The sequence below is a fragment of the Musca autumnalis genome, unplaced genomic scaffold (genome assembly GCF_047663935.1).
Source record: "Musca autumnalis isolate F117 unplaced genomic scaffold, ASM4766393v1 scaffold_5, whole genome shotgun sequence".
In the NCBI taxonomy this organism is placed as follows: Eukaryota; Metazoa; Arthropoda; class Insecta; order Diptera; family Muscidae; genus Musca; species Musca autumnalis.
Window position 1 is genome coordinate 5,024,438 of NW_027412088.1, and position 12,589 is coordinate 5,037,026.

At 37.6% G+C, this 12,589-nt stretch overlaps 1 protein-coding gene across 1 annotated transcript; it reads left to right on the top strand.

The window, feature by feature from the left end:
• Nucleotides 1-1,270: 1,270 nt before the first annotated feature.
• Nap1 (Nucleosome assembly protein 1) lies at nucleotides 1,271-3,502 on the top strand. The gene is made up of 4 exons (XM_073956316.1): nucleotides 1,271-1,458; nucleotides 1,854-2,011; nucleotides 2,141-2,936; nucleotides 3,027-3,502. Exons 2-4 carry the CDS (start codon nucleotides 1,866-1,868, stop codon nucleotides 3,249-3,251), a joined length of 1,167 nt encoding a protein of 388 aa, XP_073812417.1. The 5' UTR covers nucleotides 1,271-1,458; nucleotides 1,854-1,865; the 3' UTR covers nucleotides 3,252-3,502.
• The last annotated feature ends 9,087 nt before the right edge of the window (nucleotides 3,503-12,589 follow it).

Consider the following 12,589-nt stretch of genomic DNA (forward strand, 5'->3'; position numbering starts at 1 on the left):
ACACATATAAGCTCTGTTCCAGAACTAAAAAGTTTTTACAATTTTTACCACTTTTACACATTTTGCGTTCCCGTACACAAAATGTATATGAAAATCGTTTACGACTTTTACGACTTTTACCACTTTATAAAGTACGGGAACAGACCAATTATTGTCAAAACTACAAATTTTTCGAGCTGACACTTGCATGTGTAAACGTTCGGAAAAAAATTCAAGTTACATTCAAAGCACTCACATTGATTACTGACAAGGAAATTTTATTGGCAGTGAAGTTGATAGTTGGTGTGGCAGCGAATATGTGTGAGTGTATTGGTAGTTTTCGAACTGTGTAAATATTTTTGAATGCTGTTATATCTTCTTGGTCCCGGGCCACACTAAGAGAAATTTCACTGAAATTTTTACATGAAAGTAAAAGAAAATGTAAAATAAAACGGTCTGTTTGTTTCATACGAATGTTGCAACAAAGAAAAATTGCAGAACACATGAAACCGTGTACACTAGTTTCTTGAAATTATGAATTTTTCCAAAAAATTCAAAGTTTCATGTTAAAATTTCATTGAAATTACTCTAGTGTGGCCCGGGTCTTGGCTCCCCAGCCATAAAAATAAGATAAAAAAACAAGAAAAACATGTCCAATGAGTGCTAACCATGGCCCAATTACCAAGGTAGTTGTATTGTAAAGTTTTGAATATGTTAGGTCAAAAAATTCTTTATGTTGTTGGGGAAATTACAACAAAAATAATTTTTTTTACAAAGGGATTTGACTTTTCATATTTGAACAGCTGATGTGATACCACTACCTAGGTAATTGTGCCATGGTGGTAATAGTACATTTATATATAACCGGATTTAACAAACCCACGGGGTTTCAAATGTCAATTTCATTGGTTATATGCCAAATAAATCCTCACAAAGAGGGCTAACCCGGCAAAAAAGCTCTAAGGCTATGTTTATATTATAGTCTTTTGCAGGGTTAACCTTCTTTATGAGGATTTATTTGAAATATAAGCAATGGAATTGACATTTGAAACCCAGTGGGTTTGTTAAATCCGGTTATATATAAACGTACTATAATATGTACCGCGTTTAACTCAATATAATCTGATGCTATGTTCCAGAACCTGCAAGAAGCTACTATTTTTTACTACGATAACATTTTTTCCTTTATGTTATCGAGAATAATAGTAAAATTTAGTAGATTCTTGCAGTACTGGAACAGACCATGAGTTACCAATCATTGTGCCATGATCTACCTTGATAATTGCACCATGGAGTCTGTTTAAAATTATCGATTAAATGTCAAATTTTGATAATTCGTTAAAACAGAGTCGACTTATTTATCCCTAAATTTTTCTTTCGGTCGTCTAGCAGAAGAGAAAGAAGGCGTCGGGCAAGCGTGACTTTATAGAAAAATTCGCAAATCAAATTTTGATTGATTCTTCCGGTTTTTATTCCTAGGTAAGTTTTAATATACTATTTTCTTATGTATCATGTATTTCATGTCAATAAGAAATATTTTTCCATAAAAGTTTGTGTCATTTTTCAAACTTTTGTGATTGCACGTGTTTTTGCGAATTTCGTTTCATCCAGAAACACGCATTTTGCATTAACTAATGCCTAGCCTTAATTGGCTCAGACTATTTAATGATACAATAATTTCAGCACATTGGCGGTGGTCTAACCATAAAACACCATAACTCAATTGACATCTTAATGTACATTTTTCAATTAACATAAAATACGCAGTTTTAATAGTTTTAATATTCAGTTTTTGCATTGCATACTATGTATAATTTATTCTACACACACGCATACAAATGGCAAATGAGAATGTATATGTTTTGACTTTTCAGTGAAAAACAAGCATGGATGCCAAAAAAGATAAAGATGTCGCTAAGGGCAAAGAAGATGCATTGATGAGTGACGATGACGCCCAAAAGGACCATGAAGATGCTGGATCATCTATGAGCGAAAATGAAGATGGAAAAGAGTTTTCCACAAATCAAATGGTGTAAGTACATGCATGCGTAAATTGAAAATATAAATCCTAGACTTTGCCGGCTTTTAAACCGGTTTTGGAATAAAGCATACACAACATTCATGTTCCACGCACACACTCACATATTCTATTCCCTTCAAGGCCTGCTTATATGAATGCTATTTTGCGCCGACAATTTCTTCAAGAAATGGTGAAGGCTCTGCCAGAAAAAATGCAAGATCGCATAACTGTGTTGAAAAATATCCAGTTGGATCACCTTAAGTTGGAAGCACAATTTTTCGATGAAGTATACCAATTGGAAAAGAAATACCAAGAAAAATATCAAGTTCTGTTCGAAAAACGCCGAGCCATTGTCAGTGGTGAAGTAGATCCACCAAAAGAAGAACCGAAATGGAAAGTGGAACCTGAAGATGAAAACAATGAAGATATGCCTGATTTCAGCAAATTGTTAAAGAAGGCCAAGGATATACCCGCCGACGCAAAGGGTATTCCCAACTTTTGGTTAACTATTTTCCGCAACACTGAAATTCTATCGGAAATGGTACAGGAGCATGATGAACCTGTATTGCAGAAACTTACCGATATTACTATTAAATACGATGATGAACATTCGTACACCTTAGAATTCCACTTCGACAAGAATGAGTATTTCACCAACGAAGTGTTGACCAAACAATATTTCCTAAAGTCTGCTCTAGACGAAGACTATCCATTTGGTTTCGAAGGACCAGAAATCTACAAATGTAAGGGATGCACCATTAACTGGGAGAAGAAAATGAATTTGACAGTAAGAACCATTAGAAAGAAGCAGAAACATAAGCAACGTGCTGATGTTAGAACCATTGTCAAATTAGTGCCCAATGACTCATTCTTTAATTTCTTTAACCCACCGGAAGTAGCCGATGACAAAGAAGAAATTGACGATGAAACACAAGGCGTAAGTATACAAGCTAGCATAATTGTGCTAGCAAATTCTCTTAACAACAACAAAAGCCATTGTCTAATTTTAATTTTGTTCGTATTTTAGATTTTAGCAACTGATTTTGAAATCGGTCACTTCTTGCGTGCAAGAATCATTCCTAAAGCCGTTTTGTATTATACCGGAGATGTTATCGACGATGAAGACGAAGATGATGACTCCTATGATGGTGAAGAAGAAGAAGATGAAGAGTCTGATGAAGAAAAGGAGAAGCCCCGTGCCGGCGGTGGTCACAAAAAGAAGCCTACACCAAATGAATGTCAAAATCAATGAATTTAAATTTGAAAAATTCGTGCAGCTCCTCTCTCATATCCCTCATACCGCTCACACACCAGAACATCAGATCAGATATTAATGTAGAATGAAATAAAATTTCATTTTGTTTTTCTAATACTGTAGTTTTCTAAAAACAGTGATCATGCAGCAATGCAAACTTGATAATGGAACGACATTTTTTAATTATGAATTTATTACATATTTCAAAAATAAAAAGAAGTGGAAGAGTCCATCCAATATATTTAAAATATCGAAGGATATTGAAAAAGCAAGAAATCAATAATTATGATGGTCAAAGGTAAGCCAATGACCATTACGGTCGGGTGAGTTTTAACAGCATCAGTTGCTTTTTTTTTTTGGACATAAGCATCCAAAGTTATACGGGTATGTTCTGTGACACACTTCACGACTAAGGCATTTTGTTAAAACAATTTACGATTACTTTTCGAGTATTTTATAGACGGACTAGGGTGGACTGTTCTTTTTAAATACCCTAGTGAATCTTAGCACTGAGAAGTTCGCAAAAAATAATAGTAAATAGGGTGAACAAAATGCTTGTGTCGTAAAGTGAGAGGTGAAGTGTGTTTCAGAACATACCCGATAGACCATCTACTCTCGAGCTATCATTGATTGGAGAAGCACTGATATACGTGATAACGTTAAACGTTGTTGGATTCCAGGTATATTAAGGGGTCGATTTTGCATTGCCACTAAACTTGAGTTGCGTTGTCAATTGTCAGCACAACTGAGATGAAATGTATTATTTTTTTTTCTGCAGTTAAGTTAAGAGTTTCACTCCTTGGCCCACTTCCTTAGGTGTTAACGGAGGTTAAGAGCCATGACCAAAAAATGTATTCACCCTTATTACGGTTGGCGTTGTCGTATCCAAAATTGCAAGCTGACGTGTCGTAACGTCTAATTGGTATTATGTATGTTTTTGTACAAAAAAGCAAAAATTTCGATTTTTAAAGAATTCTTTTGGTAACTAACATTATTAGAATTATTAGTAGATCATTTTTAAACTTTTAATTCAGAAGAAAAACTAACCCTACAGTTTTTACCATCAAAATAAGTGTTTGGCGTAGACGTTTTTGTGGTCGTTGGCGTAGTCGTTGTCGTAGGGATATTTTTTGGTACCACGTAACATTTACGACAACGACAATTTTTTTCTCATACAAAATTTAAAAAATATATATTTTTTTAATTGTAAAACAATTCGTTTGAAATCATCTTTTGAGCAAGAACTAAGAAATTTACATTGCATCAATCGTTATATGAGGACTCTAAAAGATTTTCAATAGAAAGTTTGTCATCTGATAAAGACATGCAATTTATCTTATGCAAATGAATCAAAGTAGTAAAATTTGTATTTTTATAGTTATTTCCCATTATATTTTAATAATCTTTGCCTAAAAATTCTTTTGAAATTAATTTGTTTTTATTTTTATATGCTGTCGGTTACAAAATCGGTCACGACTCTTTCCTCGTATTTCAACGCCATACGTAATACCAATTTGTCGTGTTACGCCATAGGTAATACCGATTTGTCGTATCAAAAAAAAAAATAAATGTTGTATTTAAACCAAGAAATGCGTTCTGGGAATTGCAAATGTATTTCTTTCGATTTTTTAAGGATATAAAATGCTGTAAAAGACAGAAAATTTCGTTGTATATAATTTTTCATCATTTAAAAATGTATCTTACGACTACGCCTACGTCTACGCCTACGCCACTTGAACGTCTACGACTACGCCAACCGTAATAAGGGTGATTATTGTTGTTAACCCAACTGGGTTGTCGATAAATGTGTTATCGAACAGTGTTTTTTCAAACTTGTGAACTCTAAAATCCAAAAGGCACAATTCGCAAAAAAAAAAAAAAACTTAAAATGATATGTTCAGTAGAATTATTTTTTGATGATGAAGAAAATGTACAGGACATGGCATCTATTAGAAGAAGTGGTCGATCATCGATAACAATTATCGTTGAGTGGCGTTGCCAGTTGTCAAAATTGATCCACGTATGGCAACTCTCAACTGAAGTTGCGAATCTCAGTTGACGAAGCGGCTGTTTTTCAGCAACCACCAATTTTCAGTTGCAGTGAACATTTTTGAAGAAACAAGAAGTAAAATAGAAGGACAAATAAACAAACTTAGCCCGATGAGTTCGGGTTTTTGGTGAAACCAAAGCCACAGCGGATGAAGCGTGGAGGTCCATTTCGGACAGTTTAAACAGCCAAGGACCTCCAACACGAACACCTGAAGAGTGGCAGAGAGTCTGGATTCACTTTAAAGCAAAGTTGAAAAAGAAAATGGCTCAACATAAAAGAAACTTCAACGACACTGGTGGTGGTCTATCACAATAAGTGAATTTATCGCCTTTGCAGCGGACAGCAGCAAATCTTTTGCAGATGAATTTGGTGACAAATACAGTAGGTTCAGTTTAAGTACAAATGACGAACATCCTCCTTTGGACCCAAAATGTGCACATGTAGTCCATCTATATAGCCAACTACACCAGGGAATTTCGTTTTTGAATAAAAATGGTTTTTATTTTGCCTTTTTTCCTCCTCTGTCAACTTCGAAACACACAATTTGTCCTATATCAAGTGGACAATTTCCTTCAATACTCTCGACAATGTAGATTGAGCCATGCAATTATTGAAATCATTGCCATGGGACTTTTGGAAACTTCCGTCCTCAAAGAATCGCAACGCTGCGCACACTTTTAAAAGTGGGGGTATTGCTGTTGATCTGTAACTTACTTTGAAGTCATCCTTTAACGTTTCCACAACGTAAACTACGGCATCCTTTGGCAATCGAAAATACGCCTTAAACCTGAAATAATTTACTGATTATACAGATCTTTCCACATGATCATCAGCTTACAGTGCAGATGGCAATTCCAATGGATTCGACTTGTCCCTCAAATTTCTTCTTATAGATGCAATGTCCTGTACATTTTCTTCATCATCAAAAAATAATTCCACCGAACTTATCATTTTATCAGCAAATAAAACTTGACGATCCGAAGATTCAATGGGCAAGGCGAATTTAACAAGGTGATCCAATAGTTGACGTTAGGTTGTAGTCTTCATTTGCTGTCAAATTTTTTTTTGCGCGAAATATCCACAAAAGTTAGAAGAAAACGTTAAAATATTATTCGCGAAGCTTAAACAATGATGTTGTACACAGATATTTTTTATAGAAGCGAAATATTTTTATGAGGCATATTAGATGTTAGCCTAACCAGCTAACGAAACGATCGTCGCATAGTGGTTGATGTGTGTGTGTAGGACTTCGCTAGATATCAATTTTTCAATGTAATCTCCCCTTAGGTCATAAAAAGCTCGATTAATTAAATTTAAAAAATCATTTTTATTCAGAAACGAATTTCCTGGTGTTGTCGGCTGTATAGATGGAACCCATGTGCACATTGATTTGCACTCAATTTATCAATTAATATTTCAAACTGTTGTTTTATTGTTATTTTCACCATATTTTTGTACACAAAATTAATTACTTACTTACTTACTTAGCTGGCCCATTACAGAACATTTGTTCTATAGGCCGAACTAAGAAGAGATCTCCATTCCTCTCTATTTGTTGCTTTGCTCTCTGGAATACCGCGCCTTTTCATCTCAACATCCACTTGTTTGCGCCATCTATTCCTTGGCCTGCCAATTCTGCGTGCACCGCCATGTGGCATGTATTCATACGCCTTTTTAGCGGGTTCATCATCGCTCATTCTTATGATATGGCCTAGCCAACGCAATCGCTGCATCTCGATACGTTTAACAATATTCATGTCGTTGTATAGCAGATACAGCTCGTGGTTCATGCGACGTCGATATTCACCGTCAACGCAGATTGGTCCGTAGATCTTTCGAAGAATTTTTCTCTCAAACACACCAAGCACTGCCATGTCTGCTTGCGCAAGTACCCAGGCTTCGGAGCCATACATCAGCACGGGTAGTATCAGTGTTTTGTAGAGCGTTATTTTTGTTTGACGAGATGTGGCTTTGTTTTTAAACTGCTTACTTAATCCAAAGTAGCATCTGTTGGCCAATACAATTCTTCTTTTTATTTCACAACTGATGTCGTTTGTTGTGTTGACGGAGGTGCCGAGGTAGACGAAGTCTTTTACTACCTCAATATTATAGGAACCAACTTCCACAGTCGGTCCGAGCTCAATGGACGCATTGCGCGTCGACGCCATCAACTTGGTCTTCTCACCGTTTACCGCCAGACCCACTTTAGCAGATTCTCCTTCGACCTTTATAAAGGTATCAGTTACTTCTTTTACTGATCGACCCATGATGTCTATATCATCAGCATAAGCAAGTAACATGTGACTATTGGTGTAGATTGTGCCACTTCTTTTGACGTTTGCCTCTCGTATAACCTTTTCTAGCAGGATGTTGAAGAGGTCACACGAAAGGCTGTCTCCTTGTCTGAAACCTCTTTTGGTACCAAACTCTTCGGAGAGGTTCTTTCCTATTTTAACTGAGGACCTCGTGTCAGTTAAAGTCATTTTACAAAGCCGGATGAGCTTTGCGGGAATACCAAATTCAGACATGGCTTGGAATACCTTTGAGCGCAGCGGACTGTCGAAGGCTGCTTTATAATCGACAAAAAGGTGGTAGGTGTCGATCTGCATCTCTTGGGTCTTCTCCAGGATTTGCCGCAGGGTAAATATCTGGTCAATGGTGGACTTGCCAGGTCTAAAGCCGCATTGGTATGGTCCAATAATCTCGTTGACCATTGGCTTTAGTCGTTCGCACAATATCCCTGACACGATCTTGTAGGCAATAGGGAGTAGACTTATGCCCCTATAGTTAGAGCATACAGTCTTATCTCCCTTCTTGTGGACGGGGCACAGGATACTCAGGTTCCAATCGTCGGGTACTCGTTCTTCCTGCCAGATGGTGCTAACTAGCTGATGAATACACCTTATCAGCGTGTCGCCTCCGGTTTTGAACAGCTCGGCTGGTAAGCCATCGGCCCCTGCTGCCTTATTATTCTTCAGCCGATTTATTGCTGTCTTTACCTCATCTTGGCTGGGCAGTATACATTCAATACCATCTTCTGGGATTGGGACTGTGGTATCTTCGTCTTCTTCGCTGCTATTGGATACCAACAGATTTGAAAAATGTTCTTTCCATATCCTGAGTATACTATCTGTATCAGTTACCAAATTACCTTGCTGGTCTCTACAGGAGGATGTGCCTGTACCAAAGCCATCAGTTTGATGCTTGACTCTTTGGTAGAATTTTCGGACTTCATTCTGGCTCCTGTACATCTCGATTTTTTCACACTCCCGCTTTTCCATCTCTCTCTTTTTCCTGCGGAAAAGACGTTTCTCCTCTCTCCTTTTCTCCCTGTATCTCTCTCGTGCGCTACGCGTTGCTACGGATTGTAAAGTAGCCTTATATGCCGCATTTTTCTCTTCGGTGGCAGCACGACACTCCTCATCATACCATGGATTCCTTGGTGGAGGTCTCTGGTATCCAAGTATGGATTTTGCGGCTGTTTGCATGGAGTGGGCAATGCTTTGCCATTGCGCTGATATGTTATCGGGATGAGGAGGGCTTTGATTAAGCAATTGGGCTAGTTGAGTGGAATATGCTGTGGCTATCTGTTGTGATTGCAGCTTACCGATGTCTAACTTTCGTGTTGTGTCTGCTCGTACTTTGTTTGCTACGTTTAAGCGGGTGCGTACCTTTGCTGCAACAAGGTAGTGGTCCGAATCAATGTTTGCGCCTCGGAACGATCGTACATCCAACACGCTCGATGAATGTCTTCCATCTATCACAACATGATCAATTTGGTTTCTTGTTTTCTGATCTGGAGACAGCCAGGTGCCCTTATGAATATCGAGATGATTAAATCTGGTACTGCTAACTACCATGTTTTTTGCAGCTGCAAAGTCTATCAGTCTCATACCATTGTCAGATGTTTCACTGTGGAGACTGAATTTCCCGACTGTTGGGCCAAAGATATTCTCCTTTCCAATTTTGGCATTAAAATCGCCTAGAATGATTTTAATGTCATGGGCAGGGCAACGGTCATATGTTTCTTCTAAGCACTCGTAAAATATATCTTTGGTCTGTTCGTCCTTTTCTTCAGTGGGAGCATGAGCGCAAATAAAGCTGATGTTGAAGAATTTAGCTTTTATTCGAATTGCAGCAAGTCTTTCATTCACTGGAGTGAAGCTGGATACATGATGTTTTAGTCTCCGACTAACTACGAATCCACAACCAAACTCATGCTTTACGTCATGGCAGCTATAATACAGTGCGTCACCTTTAGGTGTTGTTGTGACGCCTTTCCCAATCCATCGTATTTCCTGTATGGCAGTAATATCGGTCTTGTACTTTTCAAGTACGTCTGCCAATGCGAAGACTGCACCTTCTCTATAAAGAGTGCGAACATTCCAGGTGCAGATTCGCAGATCATGGTCCTTAAAACGTTTGCGGGGTTCGTCAACTTTAGAGGGGTTTGTTTTTCTTTTCTTTCGTTTTTTCATAGTAGGCTGTTTTTTCTAGGGGAGGGTTACTAACCCGACGCCCAAACCCAAGTTTTTAACGTTCTTATGGGTGAACGCGCGGCACATGTTAGCTCACTACCTTTAACGGGTGTTAAAGGCAGTTCCCCAGGTGACACCACGGGGAGGTCAGTGTCCACTTGGGATGAAAGAGGGACCAAGATAAATCCTGGGCTTTGCCATGTTAAAACCGGTCAGGACCGTTCCTTGGTATCTTCCATCCCCTACGTCACCCACACAAAATTAATTAATCATGCAATTAATCAACAATTGTTAAGAAAATGTTTTTTTCCTTTCAGGACCAAACCTATATCTCTGTGTGTTGCGTGTGCGTTCAAAAACAAAACACATGTATTTCATACTAGGTTTGGCCCTCAATTTTTACTTTTTGTTTCTTCGAAAATATTCACTGCAACTGAAAATAACTGGTTGCTGAAAAATAGCCGGTTCGTCAACTGAGATTTGCAACCCCAGTTGAAGGTTGCCATACATAAAGTAATTTTGACAACTCCACTCAACGATAATTGCTATCGACCCCTAATCTACAAATAGGGGTGACTTCAGAAACGTCAGTTGCTTTGTAGTCTGGCATGAAACTAGGGGTTCTTAGATCGAGTTCTATACTAGAGTAATTTTATAATGGGGTCTATTCCGTATTGCGTCAAGAGTCGAGTCGCGTTATCAGTCGTCTCTGCGACAAAATTTAAAATTTGTATTACGTAAAGCGATCGAAAATAATCGCCGATAACAAGTTATCGGCGGTGCAGCGAAGCGTTTTTTGTTTTGATTTGAGTAAACGAGAAAAAATATCAGAACAAATTCAGCCCTATTCTGAACGCATGGAAGTTGGGAATTTTTTCCCGTTCCCACATTTTTATTTTCGTATTCTCAATAAAATTTTGTGGGAGTTTTTTTTAATCTCCCCATCTTTACCCCCTGTTTTTGTAACTTATTTTTGTTCGTTCGTCTATATTCGTAATAATTTAGGCATCCATAGGTAAGAAGACATAAGCTTCGTTCCAGAACTAAAAAGTTTTTACACATTTAACCCTTTCGGTGCTTCTTTTTTGTTTTTGATCTGAAAAATATATTTTTCCAATTTTATATATACTTAAGCCAACTATCATGATACAATGATACAAGGTAACCTCACGCTCAGAGCACACAGAGGTGTATTTGCTTTGCCGTCCCTTCATTGACAAAATCATTTTGACAAACTTTGTATGTATATGTTAAAATATACATACATATGTCAGATTTATTTACAATTCAAATTCTTCAAATTCTAAACCAATTTAATCTAAAAATTTTAAATTTGAAACTTTCAGACAATTGGAAAATTCTGAACCCACGTCTGACTGGAGGATAACTGTTGAACGAATCAGCCGATGTGGTCTAAATGTTGGTCATGGTAGTATTATGTCCAAACATTGATCATGTTCGTGATTGGACATATACCGACTTCTTCCTGTAACAGCCCAACAAAAGCTAAAACATTTTCGCTAAAGTGGTGCGCACGATAACTCTAGAACGGATAAACTGATTCGGTCCAAAAATTGTTGCTCGTAACATTTATTCCGGGCCTGGTACGGACTATATCGTTCCAATCCTTCGAGTACCTCCACACATAATGTTTGCTTAAGTGCAGTGTAAGGGGGCTGTTCGCGGACAGTTTTGAACATTTTACCAATCGTATTCTTTGTGGTCCTGTTTACAGTGTTATGTGTTTTGTTGTCAAGTCCATGCTGCATATTGGTCGAAAAGCCTTAAAATATCAAATACAGTGACCAATATAAATGGCTGGTGGTCACAATAATTGAAAAATAACTGATATTGGTCAAAACTTTCTTTCAAACATGGGCAAGTCCTTGCTTCGTCACATAATGACCAAAAGGTCAAAAAATCCTAAGGATCCAAAATTCTTTACACCCAAAATTATGTACTTAGGAGTTTTTTTTTGCTCTTTTTTAAACATTTGAACTTATCGACAAAATGTGGATTAGGATTAAAGCTCAAAAGTATTGCGGAGGAGGTACTTGAAGGAATAGACCGACATAGTCCATTTTGGAAGCGGATCTTAGTTTAGGTGTCATTTCTTTTCGATTGATATCGCGCCTACCAGTCATTTCAGTTCGTAACCGTATAAATTAGAGCTTTTGCTCCACAATATCAAAAAGCATGGACTTACACACAAAAACATAATATGGTTGTAAACCGGACAGGCCCTAAACTGTACTTCAACAAAAAAGTTTAACTTATTGGGGGAGGTACCCTAAGGAGAAACCCGATATGGACCATTATCCATAGTTTGTGTCAAATTGTTTGCTCCGCTTAAGATATGGCGCGTACGATTTTAGTGAAATTTTTTAACTTTTGGGGGGAGGTACCGGAAGGTGTGTACCGATATTAAACGGCGTTTGCACTAGAGCTTTTACCCGGGTTAACGCCCATTAAGACGATTTATTTGACAAAGTGCCAAAATCTTCGAATTTAACCTAAGTGTAGACAATATATTACGAAGGCCAAATATATTTTGGACCAAATTGGTTGATCCGTTCGAGAATTAGCGTTAGTTAGACATTGCTAAATCAACTCCAAATTGTCTGAAACGGATTTCGTCCAAACATACTTGGAGTCCAAAATAATTATTTCGAGGAGGCACATTTTGGCCGTATGAATGTGTATATACCCTCGCTTGCATAAAGTTGACACCTTGGCCCAAAAACCAAAAACCACGCATCTTTATGATGTCTCGGAAGAAAGCCTATGTTACAAACAAGGTTTCATTG

What these genes read in the sequence shown, in the direction of transcription:
- Nap1 (XM_073956316.1), top strand. Translation starts at nt 1,866, where the DNA reads ATGGATGCCAAAAAAGATAAAGATGTCGCTAAGGGCAAAGAAGATGCA. An exon ending in TTTTCCACAAATCAAATGGT is followed by an intron (nt 2,012 to 2,140) that starts GTAAGTACATGC and finishes ATTCCCTTCAAG; the next exon opens with GCCTGCTTATATGAATGCTA. An exon ending in TTGACGATGAAACACAAGGC is followed by an intron (nt 2,937 to 3,026) that starts GTAAGTATACAA and finishes TTCGTATTTTAG; the next exon opens with ATTTTAGCAACTGATTTTGA.